This window comes from Lepisosteus oculatus, chromosome 9, assembly GCF_040954835.1.
Source record: "Lepisosteus oculatus isolate fLepOcu1 chromosome 9, fLepOcu1.hap2, whole genome shotgun sequence".
In the NCBI taxonomy this organism is placed as follows: Eukaryota; Metazoa; Chordata; class Actinopteri; order Semionotiformes; family Lepisosteidae; genus Lepisosteus; species Lepisosteus oculatus.
This window is the reverse complement of record NC_090704.1, coordinates 6,538,182-6,560,040: the sequence shown is the minus strand read 5'-3', so window position 1 is coordinate 6,560,040 and position 21,859 is coordinate 6,538,182. Positions and strand designations below refer to the sequence as shown.

At 35.7% G+C, this 21,859-nt stretch overlaps 1 protein-coding gene across 4 annotated transcripts in view; it reads left to right on the top strand.

The window, feature by feature from the left end:
* astn1 (astrotactin 1) overlaps positions 1–21,859 on the top strand; it is a 250,514-nt gene that overhangs the window by 147,702 nt on the left and 80,953 nt on the right. For all 4 annotated transcript variants that reach the window (XM_069194050.1, XM_006634718.3, XM_069194051.1 and 1 more), the window contains one exon: positions 11,449–11,576. In XM_069194050.1, the coding sequence (XP_069050151.1) occupies positions 11,449–11,576 (128 nt within the window). The remainder of the gene's footprint in view (positions 1–11,448; positions 11,577–21,859) is intronic.

The window sequence follows — 21,859 nt, the reverse complement described above, 5'->3', positions numbered from 1 at the left end:
AGTCTACTTGAATTTCATTCCTATTATAGAAGCAAGTGGACAGGGACCCAGGTTGTCCCCCAAGAGACAAGAGACACCTATTTTTACAGCACTTTTCAGCTTATTGAAGATTTACCTAAGAAAGACGCCAACTTGGAGACAATCAATTTCCAAGAGCTTTTTTCACTGGATTTGATTGTTTGAGACTCGTATTTTTAGGTTTGAGGAACCTTTTCAAATCCAATGTCTGGAGGGCCCAGGGAAAGTGGGGCTCACTTAATTTATACAGATGAGAACAAACTTCAAGTGTAGCAGCACCTTATGTTCACCATGAATGGTATAACAGTATGTTTCCCTCATTGTGTGTACTATAAGACATGCATGGCACAATCAATGGTGCTCTGCCTGCATTGTAGGCTTTCCTTGCTGCAAATTTAAATTACACACAGCCTCTCTTCAGACTTATGTGGTTCTTAATCATGTGTAACGTAGAAAAGTTTAGTTCCCCTGATGCCTCTGTGACTGGGTCATAGCAGTCAGCAGGGTAGGAATTGTCAACAGAGATTCTCTGTCAGTCTCCTCATCTCTAATGAGCCACTACTGATTAACCAAAATGCATTAAGAAACTGCATGCTCGCATGCCCATCGCATGCCTACAGGACCTCAGTTTTACAGTTCTGTGCATGTACCATAGGACTGTAAAATGTCTCTTCCCAGGTACTCTCTGACCATATTTGATTTAAATAATTTAATTTTCAATTGTGATACATGCGCACAGCAGGGCCTTGTGCCTAACGCAGTGTTCAGGGGTGGGGCCCATCACTAAAGCACAGGGCCCAGAGCAGTTGATCTGACTTTACCTCCACCACTACCCACCCATGCTAGGAACAACTCTGGTAGGGACATGATTGGATATCTTCAAAACTGCTCATGTTGTTTTGTTCTGCTACTGTATCTGTTAAAATAATAAATGGCTGTTACCAAACAGTATATCAACTTCTATGTGCTAAGATTCAATAATAACAGTTGTATAAGCCAGTGCTCAGCAGTAATCGGTTAAACACATGAGGTACTGTAAGTAGCTAGAATAATTTAAACCTGTGATTGAAGAGGATTATATTTCTTTGGAAAAGTAATCATTACAACTGCACATGTACATTAGACCTTGTTAAATCAAAGCCAACCGCAATAAAAGGTACTGTGTCTAAGTGCTTCCAAAAATGTAAACAATAATGGATGGTCTTTTTGCAACTTTGTACTAATCCTCAGATAAGACCAATTAATGAAGTGTGACATGGCATGGGACCTCATCAGAGTAAGTCTTCAGAATGAGCTGTGTTAGTCTGCTTCATACTTTCACCAATGTGGGATTTGGATTTTCACTGGCGGTTCTTCAAAAGGCTCCCCCACAGTTCAGGAATGGCACTAAACATCTGTTAAGCAGCTAAACTACAAGCTTCTAAAAATCAAGAATGACAAATTGCAATGCATTTTCAAAAATTAATGGCTAAATATATAGGCTTCATGATACAGAAGTAAGAAAAAAGAAGTGTGATTTAAGTGCCACATATAATTTAAAGATATATTTGTATTAATAAAAATATGCATATACAGCAATTTGATAAGTATGCAGATACATAACTAGATCTCCAAATGTGACACTATACATTTATAGACTTTCTGAAAACATGCTCAGGAATTCCAGAATATGAATATGGTTTCTTTGTGCTACGGATTGAAAAACAGATTGAAATATAAAAACAATTATTTTCAGCTTGCAGCAAGTAGAAGAAAGATTGGAAACAGCTGTGGGAAAAATGTTTATAAGACAGCAATCCTGTGTGAGTGAGATATGCAGATGTGACTTGTAGAATTGCACTCCATTCTGGTTCACAATGAAGTCCAGGGAAGAGAGTTTACTAGGCTTATTTAGTAGAGAGTGGTCTTGAATCACCTGCGTGTAGTCATTTGGTTTCATTTGTGAGGAGTGGTCAGTTCAGAACAGCATCCTGATGCTCTAACTCAGTTTTTCTATACACAGGGAGTATGAATTTAAGTGTTATTTTCCCTAAAAATAAATTACTCTCTTTGGATAGGTAACCAGTGACAATAAGCATACAGAAGCCCCTTTTAGGTTAAAAGTGGGGAACCCCTGGTTGCAAGATTTGTTGATCTTGTTTTTTTTGTCTGAAACTTAAACATTTTCAAGGGTTTCAGTATCTAATCATCCATCTATCATTCAATTAATCAATCCATTTCATTTGCTTTAGTACCCTTTGCAACAGTGTTCCGCAGGGTGCTTAAGAGATCTGTATTAAGAAATACCAAAAAAAGAATAAAAACCTGAAAACAAAAGCTAAGAGCAAGCATTTAAATGAAGAAAAGCTCTTCATGGGGGAAAAAAAAATGTTCTTTTGAGGTTCAAGTTTTTTTGGGGAAAAAAAAACATCAATGACCCAAATGTGTTTCATACAGAGGTAGGGATGATGTGGGGATTAGCCTACAGTATGTGATGTCATTCTGTCCGTGCCTAACAGCAGTTCTGTTGCGGAAGGTACAGTGGGGATACTTTCTGTGTGAAGTGGCTATGACTTTAAAGGCATGCACCTCAGATGTCAGCCCTTCTAATTACTTTTCTTCATTCGGCTCAAGATCCATTCTTTTATGCAATATTCTAAGAGCAGATTTTGATGAATATTTTATTGCCCTTTGTTCTCATTAAGTCTGCCACGACTCATGATTACTATTGCCCCCTCCTCAAAAGGCACAGTGGGGTGTTTCTCTCCCCCAACCAGAAGTATACCTTATCTGCACACTTAATTAAAATGTAAAATTTGAACTTGAGGAAGAAAGATTATATAGTGCGCTGGAGGCTATTGCTTTCATTATTAAAAGGTGCAGAATCTTCTCCCAAGGTCCCTGGCTTTCTCTGTTCTTTGAAATGAGTAAATATGCACAAATCTATGTGCCATAGTGTAGACTTGTGCCTGTTGCTTCCTGTTTTTGAAGACTTGTTTCATTCTGTTAATAATATATGGTCTAATGACTGTTTGTAGCAAATAATTTATTGTGGATGAACCATTTTATCTTATTTTTATGATTTAATGTTTTTGACAAACATTTACCTGTTTTAATATAAATGTAACTTTAGGGAATGTTTAGGCATACGAATGTATCTCCTTAAACAAAACTGCTTCATTAAATGTACAGGAAGGAAATTTTGCTGCAATTCCATAACAGTAATTTTGTTCAAGTTCAAGACTTTATCTGCTTTGACTTTAGTAGTGCAGAGTACTACCTCAAGAGACAGAGCTGGAAAAAAAAACATAAATTTAGGGATGTTTGGTTTTTGGGGGGACAGATACAGTAATTAGTGACATAATTGGGCAATTGGCCATGCAAATTTGGCTTTGTCCTCCAGTTGGTTAAGCAATGTCACATTTTATAAAGTCTTCATATCTCTGTGACAAAACCAATTAATCGTAACACTGCTGAGTTCTTCCACTATCTAGGTGCATTATTAATGTTTTGTAAAGTTCTTCATAGAATAGGTAAATACAGAATAGTATTATGCAATGCCTATAGCAACTTATATAAATTGCATCTGCTATCTTTATAAAACTAATTTCCGTACCTTCAATTGTTTTATGTAGTCTTATTCCATTTCTGCTTTACCCCTGGCCATGACTGTGGAACTGCAGTCTGATGAGAGATGGTTCACGTGATGGAGTTCCAGTGTGCAGAGCTGAATAGTTTTGTTAATACAAAACCGTAAAATGCTGTGTCACAGTAGCTTCCTGATTTTTCAAGACAAATCTTTGCAGCATGACGAGGTCATAAAGTGAAGTAAATGTGTCTTCACTGGGGCTCCCAGTGTATGCATTTTGGTTCTGTTACAGGAGCGCTGGATAAGTGAAGCACAAAACAGCAGGTAGATGGATTTAAGTGTCTTCTCTCTCTGCGTGGATGAAATAAATTACAGCTGGCCAACCTTTAACTCTGTCAAGCAAGGGAGGTAAATGGGTTAAAAGCAGTGCACTTCTAGCATTTAAGGTATGAAGTGTGAAGATATAAATATTATCATTGAGTCAAGTTCAAGGTGTCCCATACTGTATGTACAGGCTATATTTTAATGCTAAAAAAAAAATCAAGTAATCTGTACATTATTATACAGTAATTCTACATGGTGTTGATATAGCATTCTTTTCAGTACATACAATATGTTAAGTGCTTTACATTTTTTAATAATCTGATGCATGGTGATCATGGTTCTTCATTCTTGTTTAAAAATGGCACTTTAGGATCAGGAATAATTGTGATTTGATAGCTTTAACTTGGGTTTGACTTACTGTGTTTGCCCAAACAGTCAAATGTATTGGGATCTAAGATGATGTCACCATAATCTAGACATGTTTGTCTGCTGAAAGCAAAAAGATACTGTATTATTCTGACTTTATAAGCCAGCGAGCCTTTAAAGGGAAAGAAACTTAAAAACCAATTTCAATGTTTTCCTAGCTTTTTCTTTCATTTTAACAATACACATTATTCTGTACCTGTCATTTTTTTAAAAAGGAAATTATTCTTCTGATATCTAAGCTGAATAATGTCTCCATGTATTTTAAGTAGACTTCATTCCTTTTGTGATTGACAAAATATGTAATAGGTGATCCAATAGAAAATACTTTCCCAACACCTTGGAAGAGTAGTGGAGTACGATTTAATTTCCTGTATTACAAGATCATTGTTTGTCTTGTGTCAGTTTATAGTGTTGAGTCAAACAAAACAGCAAAAACAAATCTGTCACAAACATCTAAACATTTTCACTTAAAAATAAATAGAAAATGAATGAAAAACACACTTTGCAACTAGCAGTCTTCACAGGCTCCTCTCTACTATGCACAAATATTGCTAATTAAATACTCTGTAGAAATTTACTTGATACACAAAGTATATGCTTATCCCTGATATTATCTTTTATGTTATTTACTGAGTTTGATTATTAATTTCCACATATTTCCTAAATAGAGATCTCTAAAGTAAATAATGAAAAAACGTGGACAGTAAGTTTTAATATTTTAAATATTCACAGCCTTGGGATAAGTTGCCTTCAGGTCAGTTGGTATTAATTATTCTACATATTGTTCTTCATATTGAGATTACAGACTTGGAGACATACTGTACAGTCCATTCCAATACTTTTTTTTTATTGAATTTTCTATCTGTGTGATTCTGCTGCTGAATTTCTTTTGCTGTTGAATTTTCTGGCTGTAGGATAGCAGCGCTGAGTTCTCTTTATTAAATTCAGCAACTCTGAGATCACATATTGAGTTTCTCTTTATTATATTTACAGACCTTGAGATCAACGCTTGGAGTCTTTTTTTCCCTTCTGATACACAAATCTGTTCAGTGCTCTGATGCTTGGGATTTTGAAATGATCCGATGAAAAGCAGGTTTTTTAGTATTATAAAATGTAATATTAAAATTTTCATTAGTCTTTCAGTTTTTTTTTTACTTGCCTGGAATAGAGCATGCTGAAGTTAAACATGTTCTAGTTCTCCAGCTGTTGACAAAATACTGCAACTAGGAAAATCAATCCATCCATTTTCAATAAGCAGTGAGTCTAATGCAGGGTCACAGTGTGCTGAGCCTAACCTAGCAGTAGGTGTCTTTTACCCAGGACAGGCTGCAGGCCCATCACATGAAACAAATAGTTTGTCACATACTGTTTGATGGAGAAATTAGAAATGACAATGAATGTACAGTGTACACTGTATAGCATGTCTTTTGCACTGCAAGAGGATACCAGAAACTAAAAAGCAAGTCCAAAATACTTACTCTTTCCTGTTTCTCAAACTAAAAACGGTAAGCATTAGTGCCAGTTTTGTCAAGTTATTAGTGAGTATATTTTAGTGCATTGCATGGCATTACATTTCAAAATCCTGGTTTTAGCAACCTCCTTCTTTGTCTCTGTACTAAAACTGAGAATGTTTACCTGATACATGAATAATTCATCCACAGCACTGTTTATGTTTTCAATATTTTTCAGTACCGTTTTTGGTCAGTGTTCAGTGTTTGGCAACCATGGAAACTGGTAGTGATGTGGGACTGACTGCAAAGTTTTTAGGACATCTGTGTTACCAATGGGATGTCTGATTGTTAGAAAGTCTTTTTGAAGTATGGTTTAAAGATTTATTTTTGTTGCACCTTACAAACATTATCACAGAATGTAAAGAAGTTATTAATTTTTTCTTCGTAATTATTATTTCAGTAGTTAGAAGATTTCAGTAAACATGCCGCGAACATGACATTGACCCATGCTGAAGCATGCTTTCTGCTACCATTAATCATTTGCTATCATCCACAATTTCCTCCTCAGTCTCTTGTGACAGCATGAAACCATATTGAGACAAGAGAAACAGTGCAGTTATTAAGGATTTGTTAGTCAGTTTTATTGTGACCGACAGCCTGTGACAAGAGCCATGCAGATGGATAGCTCTCAGGCCTTGTAAATATACTATAAACATATAAATTGGCATTAATTCAGAATAATGAAGTGTATTCACAGAGCAAGAATTATACATGCAATGCTTCTTCAGAATACTTATACTTTCTTGCAAAAGCTCTCTTGCAGTATAGTTTAGAGTGAGCTTTCTGTCCCAGGAAGTGGAATCACAGTGCTAAAGAGCAGAGATCACAAACATAAAGGTGACCATAGGTGACTGTAATAGCCAGCTGGAATGTGCAGAAGCAGCTGTCTGGAAATTTTGCAGTGCAGGACATTTTCAACAGCTGTTTTACAAAAGAGCTAGTACAGAAATGTAAACATAGCGAGAGGCATTAAAAATGCAACAAATGTGCATTGGAAGCAATAGCATTTGTTTGCATTTTTAATGCCCCTCAGGGCACATAACATACCACAAAAGTATCGCACAACCTTTATAAAGCAAACCACCAATATGGAAAACATGCAAGACATTTTCTTTTCCCTACTGGCTCGAGTGGGGGAGCTGCATCAGAGTGTGCCGGATGAGAAGGAACGAATAAAGGTTGAAAAATAAAAAGAAAAAACACAAACTTTTTGGGCAGGTGTATCATAGAAAGGTGTTTAATCCTGTTTCTTCTTTCCGTTTGTTTTTACAGCTGATTAACCTGTAACTGCAGCAAAAAAAATAATAGAACAGCCAAGTGAACTTCTAAAAAAGCCCTAAAATATTTTTTTTTCAATACCGTAATTTCAGTGAAACGTAGGCTCAAATTATAAACTTTTCTTTGGAGAGGCTCCTGCTACATACAGTACTGTACATCCATGCATGTACAGTATATCCAAGGCTGTGATCCATGGATACCTTATTGTGACCCCCAATACTTTACATTCACGGAGCCAAGGGATGAAAGCACAGCTCTTCTTGCAGTTGTTGTTTTTTTTCTGAGTGCTTAGTACAGTATGCAGTGAGTCTTTGTAAGCAAAGTAGAATGAATGCTTCAACAAAAAAGACAAATGAAAAGTCTGTTTTTTTTTAAGTGAATGCTGGAATGCAAGAAAAAAAAACATCCTCCTTTGTTTCTGGACACAGATGGCATGAAATATTGAGAAGGACGGCTTGGCATGTTATGCATACTGTATATCTCTTTAAACTTACAGTGTAGAGAACAAAAATAATAAATTGTAGGTGTGATATTAGTGTTCTGAAGTGCGTTGGCGTTGACTAAGAAAAATGTCTCACATTCTTTGATGCACACCACTCCTCTTGGTAACATGGTAACATGGAAGGTAGACAAAGCTCTGTGGTTTTATCCCAGTTCCAGCTGGCATAAAGTTGAAAAACAGTAGTTGAAAACCAATAGTTTCTGTAATGGTACACCAATAATGTTATACCAAGGGATAACATTACTTGAATATCAAACTAAATAATGTAGCTATAACAATAGCTATTGCAGTGGTTTTACTTTTATTATAAACTATGAAAATGCATATTCTTAGAATTTTATAATGAATTAATCTTCCAGCTCCTTTGAGAAAAAAAAAATAACGGTAAATAAAAACTGTAATTTCTAGACAGACTGTACTTAAATACTTACAGTATGCCATATCTTGCATTTAAAGTATATGTTGTTTGCTGTTTTGGGGTTTTTCATAAAACAAGCAAAGTATAATATTGATAACTTTGTGGAGCAAATTTAAAATGGACAAAGTTATTACATTATTTTCCTTGTTTGTAAAATTAATAATAAAATTGGCTCAGGCTTACTTCTCTCTATGGATACCCGATGAGAAAGCAAAAGCCTAAAAATATTAAAGATGGATTTTAAGGTTATTTTAACATCTAATAAAGACATTTTAGGAGCCTAAAGCAGGAAATACTTTAATTATATTTACGTCTATGCAATATTTAAAAATACTAGTAATATTTGAAGTGCTGGTCTGGTTTACTTGGTCTGGTAAATGGGTACGGTTATGAGAATAGTTTGAAATTGTTCTTTTCTTTTACAAAATCCATTGCTCTCGTACATCTCTATATTTTGAGAAGCAATACTGAAATATAGGTATTCAAATAAGATTCATTCCTGAAGCTCCATGTGATGTTGTCCACGACAGCAGGGAGTTTACTGATAATAGACACATATACGGTACTCCTCCGTGCATAGAAGTTTCTGGAAGAACTCCCAGCAAACCATTACTGTTCTTCTTAATTTATATCAGTGATTTAGATTCTGGTCTAGTTAATAATTCTGCAGACTTGTTCCCAAAATACACAAAACACTCCAGACGTGACAAAGGAAGATCGAAAAGATTTGTGCAAAATTAAAGACTGGGCAAACACCTGCTGAATGATATGTAACATAGACAGGTGTAGAATGTTACGGGCAGGTGGCAGAAATGTTAACTATGATGAGGAAACTACGCTTGGAGAAGCTACTGATCAAAAAGACATGCTGTAGATGTTTCTGTTGCCATAAAAAAGGCAAACAACGATATTATATAGTTAAGGATATTGTGTAAATTTCAATCATGGCATGTCATGGTAAAATTGTACAATGTAGTAGTTAGACTTCATTTGGAATACAGCATAGTATTTTAAGTTTAAGTCCTGGCTTCTTTCAAGAAACTTCTGAATAAGATCCTTGGATCAAATAACTGCTAACTGCCAAGCAGGCAACAAAGGCCAGATGGCTTCATCTTTCTTGTAACTTTTCCGAGTCATGTTGTTACAGTGGATACCATCACTTTAAGAAATGGATTATTGTGTCAATTAGCAAATATAAACCAAAAAAGGTGGGTTAGCCGAGTGGTCTCCTCTTGTTTTTAAACCTTTAAGTTTAAAGTCTAGTTCATATGTTTTGTATAAGAATTTCTTCCTTGATTCAATCAGCAAAGCAATTTCTCACTGCTCTGCACGATCTGGGGGGGGACTGGTAATAATTCCTGTGCGGGGACTGGTAAGAATAGAATAACTGGTAGAATAACTGCTGCATGTGACACGAGTCTGAATCCTCTAATATTGTACATGTACTGTAAGTAAAGCACTCTGGGAAACATAGGATTGAAAAGCACTATATAAATACAAGGAATAATAATAACAACATTAATACTCAATACACGTTTTATGAGTGCCCAACAATAAAGGACTTTTGAGTGGACTGTAAGTGGGTAATGTGCTTTATTGTGTCTGATGAGACTGTGCTTTTGAACCCCTGACTGCTCCTTCTGAGTGACGACTCTGAAATAACTATTATTCTTTAGACATTATGTCTTCCTCTGGCAGGTGTAACTGCAGTCAAACTGCAGCTAGGGCAACAACTGTGACAGTGTGGTTGAGTGCTTGCTCTTGTGTTCAGGACTTTAGTCTGTGAGATACCATTTTCTCTTGTCTCTTACCATTTGTTTCTTCTCTTCACTCGTGATAGAAAAATAAGTGAAAATCTGATTTCAAAAAAGAGATATGGGCCTCCATGGATATTCCTCTAGTAATTGAAATCGAAGCAGCTATTAAAACCCCTTCTTGGAATGGCATTTCTGTTCTCACATTGTTGTGACCCACTTCGATGATAATATAGTATACACAATTTATGTGTAGTTGAGTTTGTTTTTTTCTTACTGGATTAAATTGAAAGTAAGAACATTATTGTTGTTGTTTTTTTGTTTCATTGGTATAGTTTGAATGTACTGTAGTAGTAAGATATGGTCTTATGTTTCTTCAGGGCAGTCTAATTTAGTTGTCTGAAATTATAGACTCTTTGCTGCTTGAGGAAGCTATTGTGATTCTAAGACCTCAGTTCTATATTTAGGAATGTGCCTTCATAATAACTGCAAATGAATCTCCTTTCTTTTGAATATAATCCTATTAAAATGTTGCCTACTTTTAAAGACCTGTGTTATGTTTGAATTGCTGTAATTTCATTATTTTGTGAAGGTTGGACAAAAAGCTCCAGAAAGAATGCAGATAGCAAAAATGTTAACTACTTTATTTTTTCTTGATTTTTTTTTTTTAGAAAAGAGTCATGGTCACACTACTGTCATTTTCTTACCTCAAACTATAGAAGTCATTTTTCTGTTTATCTGAGTTTCACGTTTTTAATAGGGATGGGTTGTCCTGTGATGGTTGACTTTGCGTTTCTTGTGCCTCTAAGGCAGCCAAACAATCCACCATAATTTGACTACTAGCTAATGTACAGAACATCCAGGAAATCTTTATTTCCAGAAAGACCAGGTACTGCGTTTAAAAATGCATTTTGACTCAACTTAGAGTTTGTGATGCATAGTTTTTTTTACACTCTCTTATATACAGTATATCTAGTCTTAATTTAAAATGTTAAAAATGTCTTTGTGTGTTCTGTGAACTCTGTGAAAGGTTTTATAGTCCTAAAATAGGGGCCTAAGTCCTAACTGACAGTTAGTTCAGGGGGTTGATCTTAAATACAAAAATGGAAAGTAGCTTTCATACTTTACTTGGGGTGTTGAAGGTTAAGGGAAATTCTGTAGAGAAATGTCGGTTTATGTAAATGTCTGGTATTCAGACTCATCTTTTTAACTATAGGTGTTGGATTAACTGCTTGGGCTAAAAGGTAAACCGTGAAGCATCCTTTGCTTTCACAGGTCTAACTCTTTGTAACAGGTTTAATCAGTGTGTTGTTAAAAATGAGCAGAGCAGGCAGACATAGGACTATCATTACCAGAAAAGGTATAAAACATAACAAATGACTGTGTCAAAAACTGAAATTCATACTGCACCATAGGAACAGGGGGTTATAAAACATTATGAAAAATGACACTGTGCAAATAAAGTTTCTGACTCAACAGTATCTGAGCGCAGATTATTTTCTTTCTCAATGATCTGTCATAGAAGATTTTGTTGGTATCTGAATGTGATCCCTGCTGTTTGGACAGCTTTAAGCAGAAGCTTGTTCTAAGTGAATAATATACTGTACTGTACACATTAACGATAATGCATGGGATTTGTGTGATTCCAGGCAGAAGAATTTTGCCCGTGGCATTGAGCAGCAGCTTCCAGATGGTATGGTGGTAGCTTCAGTCCCTGCAGAGGTCCAGTGCCAAGAGGAGCTATCTGACCCTGTACCTGACCCTGAATACCTCACAGGTAGGAGTTGTCACAAGTTTCTTCTATTTTTATGAACATCTTTTTTAAGTGGTGCTTTACTAAAACATTTGCACAAGACCTTTCTGCTTAAATGATCCTGATCCATATCCATAGCCTGAACCCTAACCTGGATGTGATCCATTTCCCACTGTTTTGCAAACACCGTCACGGGGTTAGGGTGCTCTTCACGACAGCTGAGCCCCCAATTGCTGCTTTCTTTCCTCGTAATTGATCTCATGAAAGGTTTCATCTGTGTTGTGTTTTTTTGTTTCGTCGCCCCCGCGCGTTGACAGTTTCAAAATATTTAACACTTCCATCATTCTTACTGCTTCCACATTTCTGAAGCTGAAAAATTAAAAATGTTCAAAAGATTCAATATAATACAAATGCAATACAATACAAAAGATCATCTAGCATTAAAACTTGTCAAACCACTAAGTACCCAGCTCATTTGTACATAACAATCCATCAGCAGAACAATTAAATCTATACATTGATCAATTTTGTCACTGATGAGTTTTTTTTAGTTGATTGTAGATGACCCGATGTACATTTACATCAACTCGATAGTATTTTGTTCTTGTCTTGATTGAAGATAAAAACATGGACATGTTTTAGTACAATCTGTGTCAGCAAATACAGTGTATCAAAATATGTTTTTACATTACAGTAACATGTAGTAAATCCAAAATGAGCATGAGCATTAACATCATCAGTGCTGCATGTGAACCCAAGAGAAAAGTACAGCAAACAGTGAATTGGAAATAATCAACCCAAATCGTTTTTATAAGTGTGGTAGCACTTTTCTGTTTTGCGACACAAGTGTCTTTTAACTTCAGTTTACTTTAAACTTTAGTTTACAGAGCCAAATCATTCCTATTGAATCAGCCTTTGGCAGCGACTCCGGAGAGCCCAAATAAAAAGCTCTGTGACACCAGGATCGTTAATAGGCAGGTCTAGGCAAAACAGCCTCACAAAACAGCCAAAAGGTAAAGAGAAAAAGCTCTTTTATTTACAGTGAAAAGGAAAATACGTAAAAATCAAACCAACAAAAGCCTAAGCTCCTCTTTGAGCTTCTCATTAGACTTCTTCAGTTCCCTCTCTAGCAGTAGCTGGGCAGCTAAGCTGCTTACTGCCTCCAAACAAAATCTCTTTTTCTGAAACTTTAAAACTCAGAAAGTCCCAAACTGTCGCTAGGTCAGTCAGCCGAATGCCTGCTTGCTTGCCTGCTTCTCTCTGTTTCTGCATCCCTCTTGCATAACAGAGGAACTGCTCTCTGTTCCCAGACAGCAGATTAAAGACCATCCCTGAAAGCCTCTGCTTCCCGGTTTTTATACCCCAACGATTGTCCTTCTGGGGGATGAAGTGCAGAGACAAGGGTCTCCATCTTGTCTTAACCTACTGCCCTCTCACACCGGCTTGCCAACATTAAATTCCTCTTACTGTACATCCATTATATCTCAGGTTTTAGAAAACTGCTTCATTTCTCATCTTACAGGTTACTTTGTGCTACAGAATTACTATCCAAAAATACCTTTGGATAAACAGTCTTCTGTTATGCTTCAGAAACCATTATTGTGCTTAGGTGCACAGTTTGCAGACCTAAACAACTTCAAATATGATATTTCAGTTAAGTAGTAGTTTCAATCTAAATCCTTAAGGGAAATATGTCTTTCCCCTCACTAATTCTGTATGCGTTTGAGGTCTAATGGGTAAGGATTGCAGAATTTAGGTGATTCTACTGTTACAACAAAGGTAATTGCAAAAGTAAAACTGGAATTTAGAAAAAAATATCCTCAGTGACATCATTAGAGAGCCTGGGTTATTACAAACTTTAATCTCACAGGAGATTAAAAAGAATAATCTAAATAGAACATCTACTGCAATCCCTTTGGGTTCAATCTGAGAAGCAAAACACTGTTATCAACTGAGGCTGTGGGCTATATTGCTGTATATAGAAACTCGCTCATTGTGCATTAGATCAATGAAATATGTTCATATTCTGGTGTTTTTTTACAGTTAGTTTGAATGCATTTGAGAAATTAATTAATTTTAATAAATTAATGCAGTGAAGTAATGAATATGAAAATTGTTTAATTGGAATCTTAAATGCAGTAGGTTGACATTTCAACTTCAGGTGCATCACTATACTGTAGGTACACTTTTGCATTTCTGATCGGTCCAAGAACAAGAAAATGCCTGTAAAAGAGCCAAGAGTGTCAGACCGTGCAGCTTTGAGATTTGTAATAGAAACTTCAGAGGCGGAAATGAAAGACAAATGCAGAGTGGATCACAAGTCTCCCAGGTAAAGTGTGGTTTCTGAATTCACCCTGCTGCAAAAATAGACATGCAGTCGTTAAAAAATAAAAAAAGAACGGTTGATATGCTGTACTACTATGGATTATGATTGCATTTTTTTTAGTAATTCTCTTTTTGTCTGTGTTTTTAAGTACTTTTTGTGATATCAAACACATAACTCCCCATTAACACGTACACCAGAATTGTTTTGTGTAAGCTACAGTATACCATTTTAACATGAACTGTCTGCCATGGAGGCTTGTTTATACTGTAGCTACCATTGTGTTAAATTGTTAAAGGTTCATCCCTTCCTTTACTGCTCTTCATAAACCATGTTGCACTCCAGGCATACTTGCTTACTTAAAGCTCATACCATTTTACTGCACCTGCTCTCCTCTAAATTCATAAATCATAAATTCTATGAGTCTTCAATTAGCAGCTTCCTCTTCAGGAAATCAGTTTAACTATCATATAAGTAAAATGCAGTATGTAGGTATGTAGGTAATGGAGTGTAGGGCAGTATTCCACACTGACAGAATAAGGACCTGTCAAACAGGAACCTTCTCTTGCTGATTTAGGCTGGTTGGTGCTATGGTCAGTATATTTGTCACCGTGTCAGCACTTCCAGGACTCTAAGGGCAGTGCATTCATCTACCTATTCATCTTCCAGTTAGAGATCCATTCATCATAGGCCTGAGGGTTCCATCAATTATTCCAATGGGGAGGAAAAGGAGAAAAGTCTTTGAAAGGCAAATACATCTTTATTTAATTGGAGTCAGGTAAGGCAAGCTATTGCTACAGCAAGGACTGAGAAACCTGGTACTTCCACCTGTGTTGGAATACTGGCTTACGTGTAGTGCCAGATGGAGACGAAGCTGGGAAAGATTTCTTGTCGCAATTAATGTTATTTGTACTACATTTCTGAAGTTGCTGTTTTGCAGATATTTCTCAAAGCAAGTTTTGTATCGCTTCATACTGTACAGTACATGCATGCTATCCAGCAGTTCTGTACAGTACCTCATTCATTTTGAATCTTGTTATAGTGGTGGATTTTTCTTGACCAAAGTAACATAAATTCCTTTTCAGCTTTGTCTTTTGCTTTGTCTTTTGGTGCTACACAAATTCAGCAGACCTTGAAAAATAACTGGTGATAAACAAAAATAGAAGAAATCACTGTTAAAGTCCTATATGACACATTTTAAGACGACATCCACCATTAATTGATTTCTTATGGGGAAAATATGGACTCATACAAAATCAAGCTTCATAACCATATAATGAAACTGACCATATTTAGGAGTTTAAAATCAATATTAATAAGTTTATTTCTAGAATACATTATGAGTAAATGGATTGGTCCCAAACCAAGTGAAGGAAGAGGTGGTAGCTGCCAGACGCTGGCCCATTTTATTTCAAGATACGTTTCTGCTTTTACTGAAGGTCTTTACTATCAGTGGAACAATAAAGTACTTCTGCAGCCCTTTGAAAATTGCTGTGTCCTCTGTTGTATGCAATTCCAGGATTTAACAAGAAAGATTTCAGAATCCATGAAATAGTGTGTGTAAGCTGATTAGCATGAAATGTGAAGAAAAAGTCCCAGCACCTTCAGTTTTCGCTCAAATCGGCAACGCTGCTGACTGTTGATGATCAGAAGGCCATTAGTATCAAATGTAGTTCCTAAACTACTGACAGCAGGTCAAATGATGCAGAGTACGTTGGTACTGTATATGAGACACACAACAGTTTGCAACTGGTTACAACCCCTTCGAAATACTGCAGTAAGACATATCACTCTCCTAATGAGCCTCTGGAAGAGTTTTTTTTAGTTCTTATTTTTTCCCCAATTTTAAGACTGCCTGCTCTTTTAAATGTCATATCAGTAATGATATGAGCCAGTGTTTTTTGTGAACCACTTTAAGATATTTTTTCCCCTTGTAAACTGGTAGATTATGTCACTGAACCTCTCTCCATTGATATTGCTAACCTTTTTGCTGTTTCTGTATGTACAGTATTTACTGTATTTCCTTTGGTAAAATACTGTATTCCAGGGTTTGTATAGGGGTTGTATATCTATCGGTAAAAGAAATTAAAGTGTACAAGGTGTTTTAAGCAACCAGGCACATTTTTGTAGAAAGGCAAAGTTATTTAAAGTTAACTGAACACCTGCAGTGTCTTGCTTAATACATTTTATTAGTGTATTTGCTTTATTTTACTGATAAAGTCATATACAGTAATAATGGCATGTACTCTAGCATATTTGCAGGATTCATATGTGGTATTGGTTCTATGAAAAACAAGTGAATGTCTTATAACACACAAAAACGGTTCCATTCTTAATTGTTTGAAGTTATACAGTATTTTCCCAACACTTTCAATGCTCTTCCCTAGTTGCAGAAGAGAAGGACACATAAGCACGACAAGGTGTTTAACACATCTGGAAGAACATTTCCCAGTGAAATCGAAATAGATTCATATTTTTTAGCTCTTTAATCTCTTTCAATTTTTTTATTTAAACCTCCACTGAAGTCTAAACTACTAAATAACTAATAGTTGAGGTCTAGATGGTCTGAAAAGTGCAATAGAAATGCAAGCTGTTACCAAGGCTTTGGACCTGCATGCATAACAAGTACTGTACTGTAAGTCAAAACAAATTATCTGAAGTCTACATAAATATGTACATAAAATGTGGTTGTTGCTATATCTTAGAATATTTATCTGCTTCCATTTGCATACACACCAAAGTGCCCTGTTTCATATTTAAACTAAACCAAAATATTTGTCAGTAAATGGTCTCTACTTGTGACAAAAGCCACTTTAAGATGTACTCAGGCTGGAGCTGTGACTGTAAGCTTACTGTATATACTGTAGCCAGACTGCAAAAGGGTGGCTTGCGAAAAGTCGATATTAGAACACATTTTCATTATTTATATGTCTGCCTGTTTGTATAAATTGTGCTGGTTCACAGTGAACTTCTTTGAAGGACAAAGTGGAATTCCTGGGCACTTCCATTGAGACAAAAGGGGATTCATTATTTTTGCATCTGTGTGTAAGAACAGTGGCTGTAAACAGCTGTTTAGAATTTCAAACAGAGCCTTTGGTGTCGACTTGCTCACCGAAGAAAAGGTAGTCCTTGAGGGACAGAATCCTGCAGGATTTCTGTTGCAGGTCTGTGAATCCGCGATGAGCCAAGGGTGTTCACTTTGTTGAAATAAATAATCAATACAGTTAATTAATTATGAGATAAACTAGAACTAAAATGAGAAGAAGCAGGACTCTTGGGAACCAGACCTGGACTTCCCTGGAGTAACTACAGTAGGACAGAAAGCCCACAATGAAGACAGGGGGCTTTCTCACTTCTGCGGGTCTTCTCTGAACATTTAGATCCCAGGTGTCTCTTGACATCTCCCAACTTAAAATGCAGCAGGAATGAGACAGCAAAAAATCTATATTTTATTAGGTCACACTGTAATTGGTGGCATAAGGGAATGTCACACCTTTGGAGAGAATAATTTATAGTGTGTATGGAAGCCATGCGGTGCATTTTAAATCTCTGTCACATTTTTTGACAGGAGAAAAAAAATAGTTTTTGGTCTTCGGTTTTTTTTTCCTTAGGAAGGTGATTTCTGTAACTGCAGATAGGATGGGGACCTTTCTTTTAGCTTTCAGGGTGAGAGTCACTTAGGTGTTCTGAGGCATTTAACTATACACACACACATTTTCCTAGCGTGATTGATGCACCCCACTACTGTAGATGAAAGATAAACACTAGGATTTAATATGCCATTGCCTTACCCTAAGGTGTTTTATACCAGAAAATATTAGAATCAAGAATATATTGTTTAAAACAGTAAGTGTTTCGGTGACAATTTAATTCTTTTCTTATATTAACTGGTATCTATCTTTATAAATTTCAAACTTTTATAGTATTTAAAGCCCTGCTAGCATTTTTTTAACATTACAAGGTCCTTCCCTGCTTCTGTTGAAAGGCGTAATTTGTTTTGTCCTAATTATTATTATTGTGTCTCTCTCTGCGTGCAGCTACAGTACAGGTACATGTACTGTAGGAGCACTGTGGGTTGTCAGCTGTCATTGCTCAGCCTGATCTTTCAGATAGTTACTGTAGAAGCTAACAAAGAAATTAAATGATCAAACCACCAAAATGTTGGGTTTCCACCATAGTTGTCTCATTGTATGTAAGGATTTTATTTAAAAAATAACCTAGGGGGGAAAAATGCATCAAAATGCTTCCGCCTTGCAATGAAATGTTTACTATTACAACCTGATTCTGTAGATTGCATTTTTTTTAGACCATACAAGATATTTCAGAGTTCATATCTTTTCACTGCTATTACAAAATCAAATCAGTAGCACCAGGCAACGTTTGGTTCCATTTGTGGTTGCTGGCTAATCAGTCAGTATTTTTTAATCCAAACATTGTATATTTGATATCAATATTTGCTTTAGCATTGCATCTGTGTTAAACTGTGGGAAGAATCAACTCTGAGATCACCAAGACACTGCCACCACTCTATCTTGCAATATTTTGTGTCCGTTATAAAATGCTCACAGCTAATTGTTGAGTTCCGTAAGGCAAATTATATTCTTACTGTAGGTCTCAAAATTATCTGAACTTGATTTTTAACATGAGAAAATCTTATTCTCAATCAGTATGGCTAATTAGGATTTTACTGTTCAATCAAAAAACAGCTGTCCATGCATTTTCTTTTGCTCCAGCCTTTATTTTGCTTATTACAGCAATATCACATCAAGTCATTTCATCATAATGTACAATAATGCAAAGTAGATTGCTCAGTATTTCAATCTTTTCCCTACCATTCTGCAGTCACATTCCCTTTATCTTTCTCCCAAATAAAAAAACTGTTGTAAGTACAGTTTATTATTATTTTTAAACATGAGAGAAAAGTGTTCTTTATTTTTGTATTCAGTGTGAAATTATGCAGTACGGTATGGATGGGCTGCTTTATATAAGAGTGCACTTTAAATAAATGAAAGCATATCTAGAGTGTATCTAAAATATCACTGTTGTAATAAAACAGAAGGGAAGAACAAGACCATTAAAATTCAGATTTGGAAGCGACCTTCAAAGTAGGTAATATTGGGATTTGATGTCTTCTTTGACACTGATTAATTGCATTGAAATGCACTAGCTGGTTTTTCCTGTACTAAATGTCAATTAATTAATGAATTACATTAAACGTGATAATTAATACTGTGGGAGTCCCAGCAGGGGTCCATCCTCGTTAAGGAACATCCTAATTAGGTGTTTTATTTCATCATAGCCAAAATAGGTATCTTCATTTCAGGTTGTTGGTTTTAGTTTGGAGAGGCAGTGTTCTTCAAAATACAGTAGCTTTGATTGTGAAAGATAAAGTGCACAAAAATAAGGAAACAAAAACCAAGAATCTCTGTTACAGAAGAGTAATCTATTAAGAATTGAAAAGCTGAGGATATTGATTTTGAATGTATGAGCTACTGTCTTGTTAAAGAGAGAGTCTATTCCCAGTTTACTTAATAAACTTTTTTTTTGGCTCACAACTTTAAATGTAACTTTTGTTGACTGTTAGTAATGCACAGAACAGAATACCTATGAACATACAATGATTTATAGTGTTCCATGTGTTATTTCCCTCTTCCCACGTAATTAAAGTCACAACATGCTGTACGGTGACCACAAAATCACTGAGGTACCTGGTGCACTTCCAGATATGCAGTGTTCTTTCCTTGGGCCTTATAAATGAGAGAATATCTGAGCAACATAGTGTACTGAACATCCTGGATGTTGTTTAAATGTTATCAGAAGAACTTCGGTGCAGAGCCTGTGATGATTGCTCTCAAAATGATCACCCCAGACATGGTTTAAATTAGATTGTTTGTTTTTAATGCAGAACCCTGACATTGTGTTGCACATTAGAGTAAATTAATATTGCAGTTTTAGCATATACTGTAAGAGAGAACGTTTAAAGGTTCTACAGTAGGATCACTTGAGATATACGCATTTTACCAAGCATCATACCAACTGGACTTGGAGAAATAAGAAATACTTTGACTAAAAGCAGGGGTGATAGTAACTGGAAATTTGCTGATGTGTTGGCTATCCATGGGCTTACAAAACTATAGTAGACAGAGCCAAGTAATTATTGACCAATAAGTCTGACTTTACATGATTACATGTACAGCTATGGAAACAATAATCAGAACTAAACTGGAGAATAAACTGTATGGAAATAAGATTCAGGGAAATTGCATGGTTATAGAAAAAGTAAGTCTTGTTTAACTTTCCTGTTAGATTTAGACAGGAATAATGTTTTACAATCAGAGCATATGGTGTGGCATATTTAGATTTTCAGGAGGCTTTTGATAGTTTGTCATTTTCAAATTCCAGGTTCTTAGTTTCAAAGAAATGTATGTTTTTGGCTAGTGAACACTTTAATACGTAGAAGAAGGAGAGTACAGATAAGGGGTCAGTGCTCCAATTGGAATGATGTACAGTAATTAGTACCACAGGGATCTGCATTAGAACCACTGTTCTTTGTAATTTATATCAATGATCTGCATTTGTAATCAGTAAAATTGTCAGGTTTCTAAATCATACCAAAGTTTGGCACCTACAGTAGCAAACACCAAGGTCTAGATATTGCCTCTGAAAATAAAGGCTTATTGAAGTCTTCTTACAGTACCTAGTGATCTTGAACATGGCAGTCCTGGTCAGGCAGGTCATCGCTGAAGGATGGGGAACAGCAGGAGGTCCGAGGAGGGTTATTTGTGACCTGCTGTTGCAAACCCCTTTCTTATCCCTAGTAAAATATGTTGCTTTGTGTACCTTGTAGTTGCTTAGAGATGGCTGGAGACACTGTACTGGTGTTCGCAGTGTGAAGTGGCAGCTTATTAATCATTCTGTCAGCCAATGAGAACACAAAAGTCCATTGGGGCAAGACAAGCTTATGTCTTCTGATTCAGAATTTGCACTCTTAGAAAACATCACCATAGGAGAGTATTATCTGTCTAGAGTACAGTAGTTATTTCTATAAAAACTGACTGGCAGTCAAAATTGACCTTCACCTACAAATAACTGTAAATACTTAAATAATCTGCAACTTTAGCTACAGAATTGTACAGTAATGCTGCTGGTACAGTATGTGTTTTTCCCTAGCCTAACGTAAAAAAAACAACAGAAAAAGTAAATTTGTTTTCTTCTGGTGTCAAGGGTGTGCTTTGAGTGTTACATGTTTTTATAAATTAAGATGTGTAAATAACTAGTGTAATACTTTCAAGATTTTTTTATTAGCAATTCAAAGCATGTTTATCAGAAAAATCGTATTGGTATTTGCAGTATACTTTAAAATGTATGTTGTGAGAAACATTTCCCTCTTATATTTTGGTTTGGGTCTCTTTTTACATGATTTGAAGAAAAAAAACATAAAATTGTATAAATACATAAAATGTATAATGTATACCATACAGATAGATAAGACTTTATTGATCCCAAAGGGAAATTGATGTGATATACAGTAATGAGTGGTGACAGTGAGGATAATATCTTGGAAATTCATTTAGTACAGCAGTTATTAGAAGATTATTAGCAAAATAAAGTATTTTAAATCTGATGTAGACATACAAAAATAGAAGTTGTCTATTTTGGTTGTGTAGAATGCACTCGGTGTACAAATTAGATTTGTATTGGTTATAAATATATTAGAAACTGAAGTAAGATTTTTTCAAAGAGGTTATTTGTTAGGGAAATGAAGTTTTTAGGTAAGAATATGCTTGAAGATTGGATCACATTATTTTCAGTGTAAGTGTCACATATGATAGCATTTGATGCTGTGAAAAATGTTATTCATATTTAATTACTTCTTTACAGATGTTTCTATCTATGAATTGAAACCTGTATGAAAGCACTTGTTCATTTCCCTCAGGACAATTCAAATGAAGATGAGATCTCAAGAGTTTATCTTTCCTTGTGA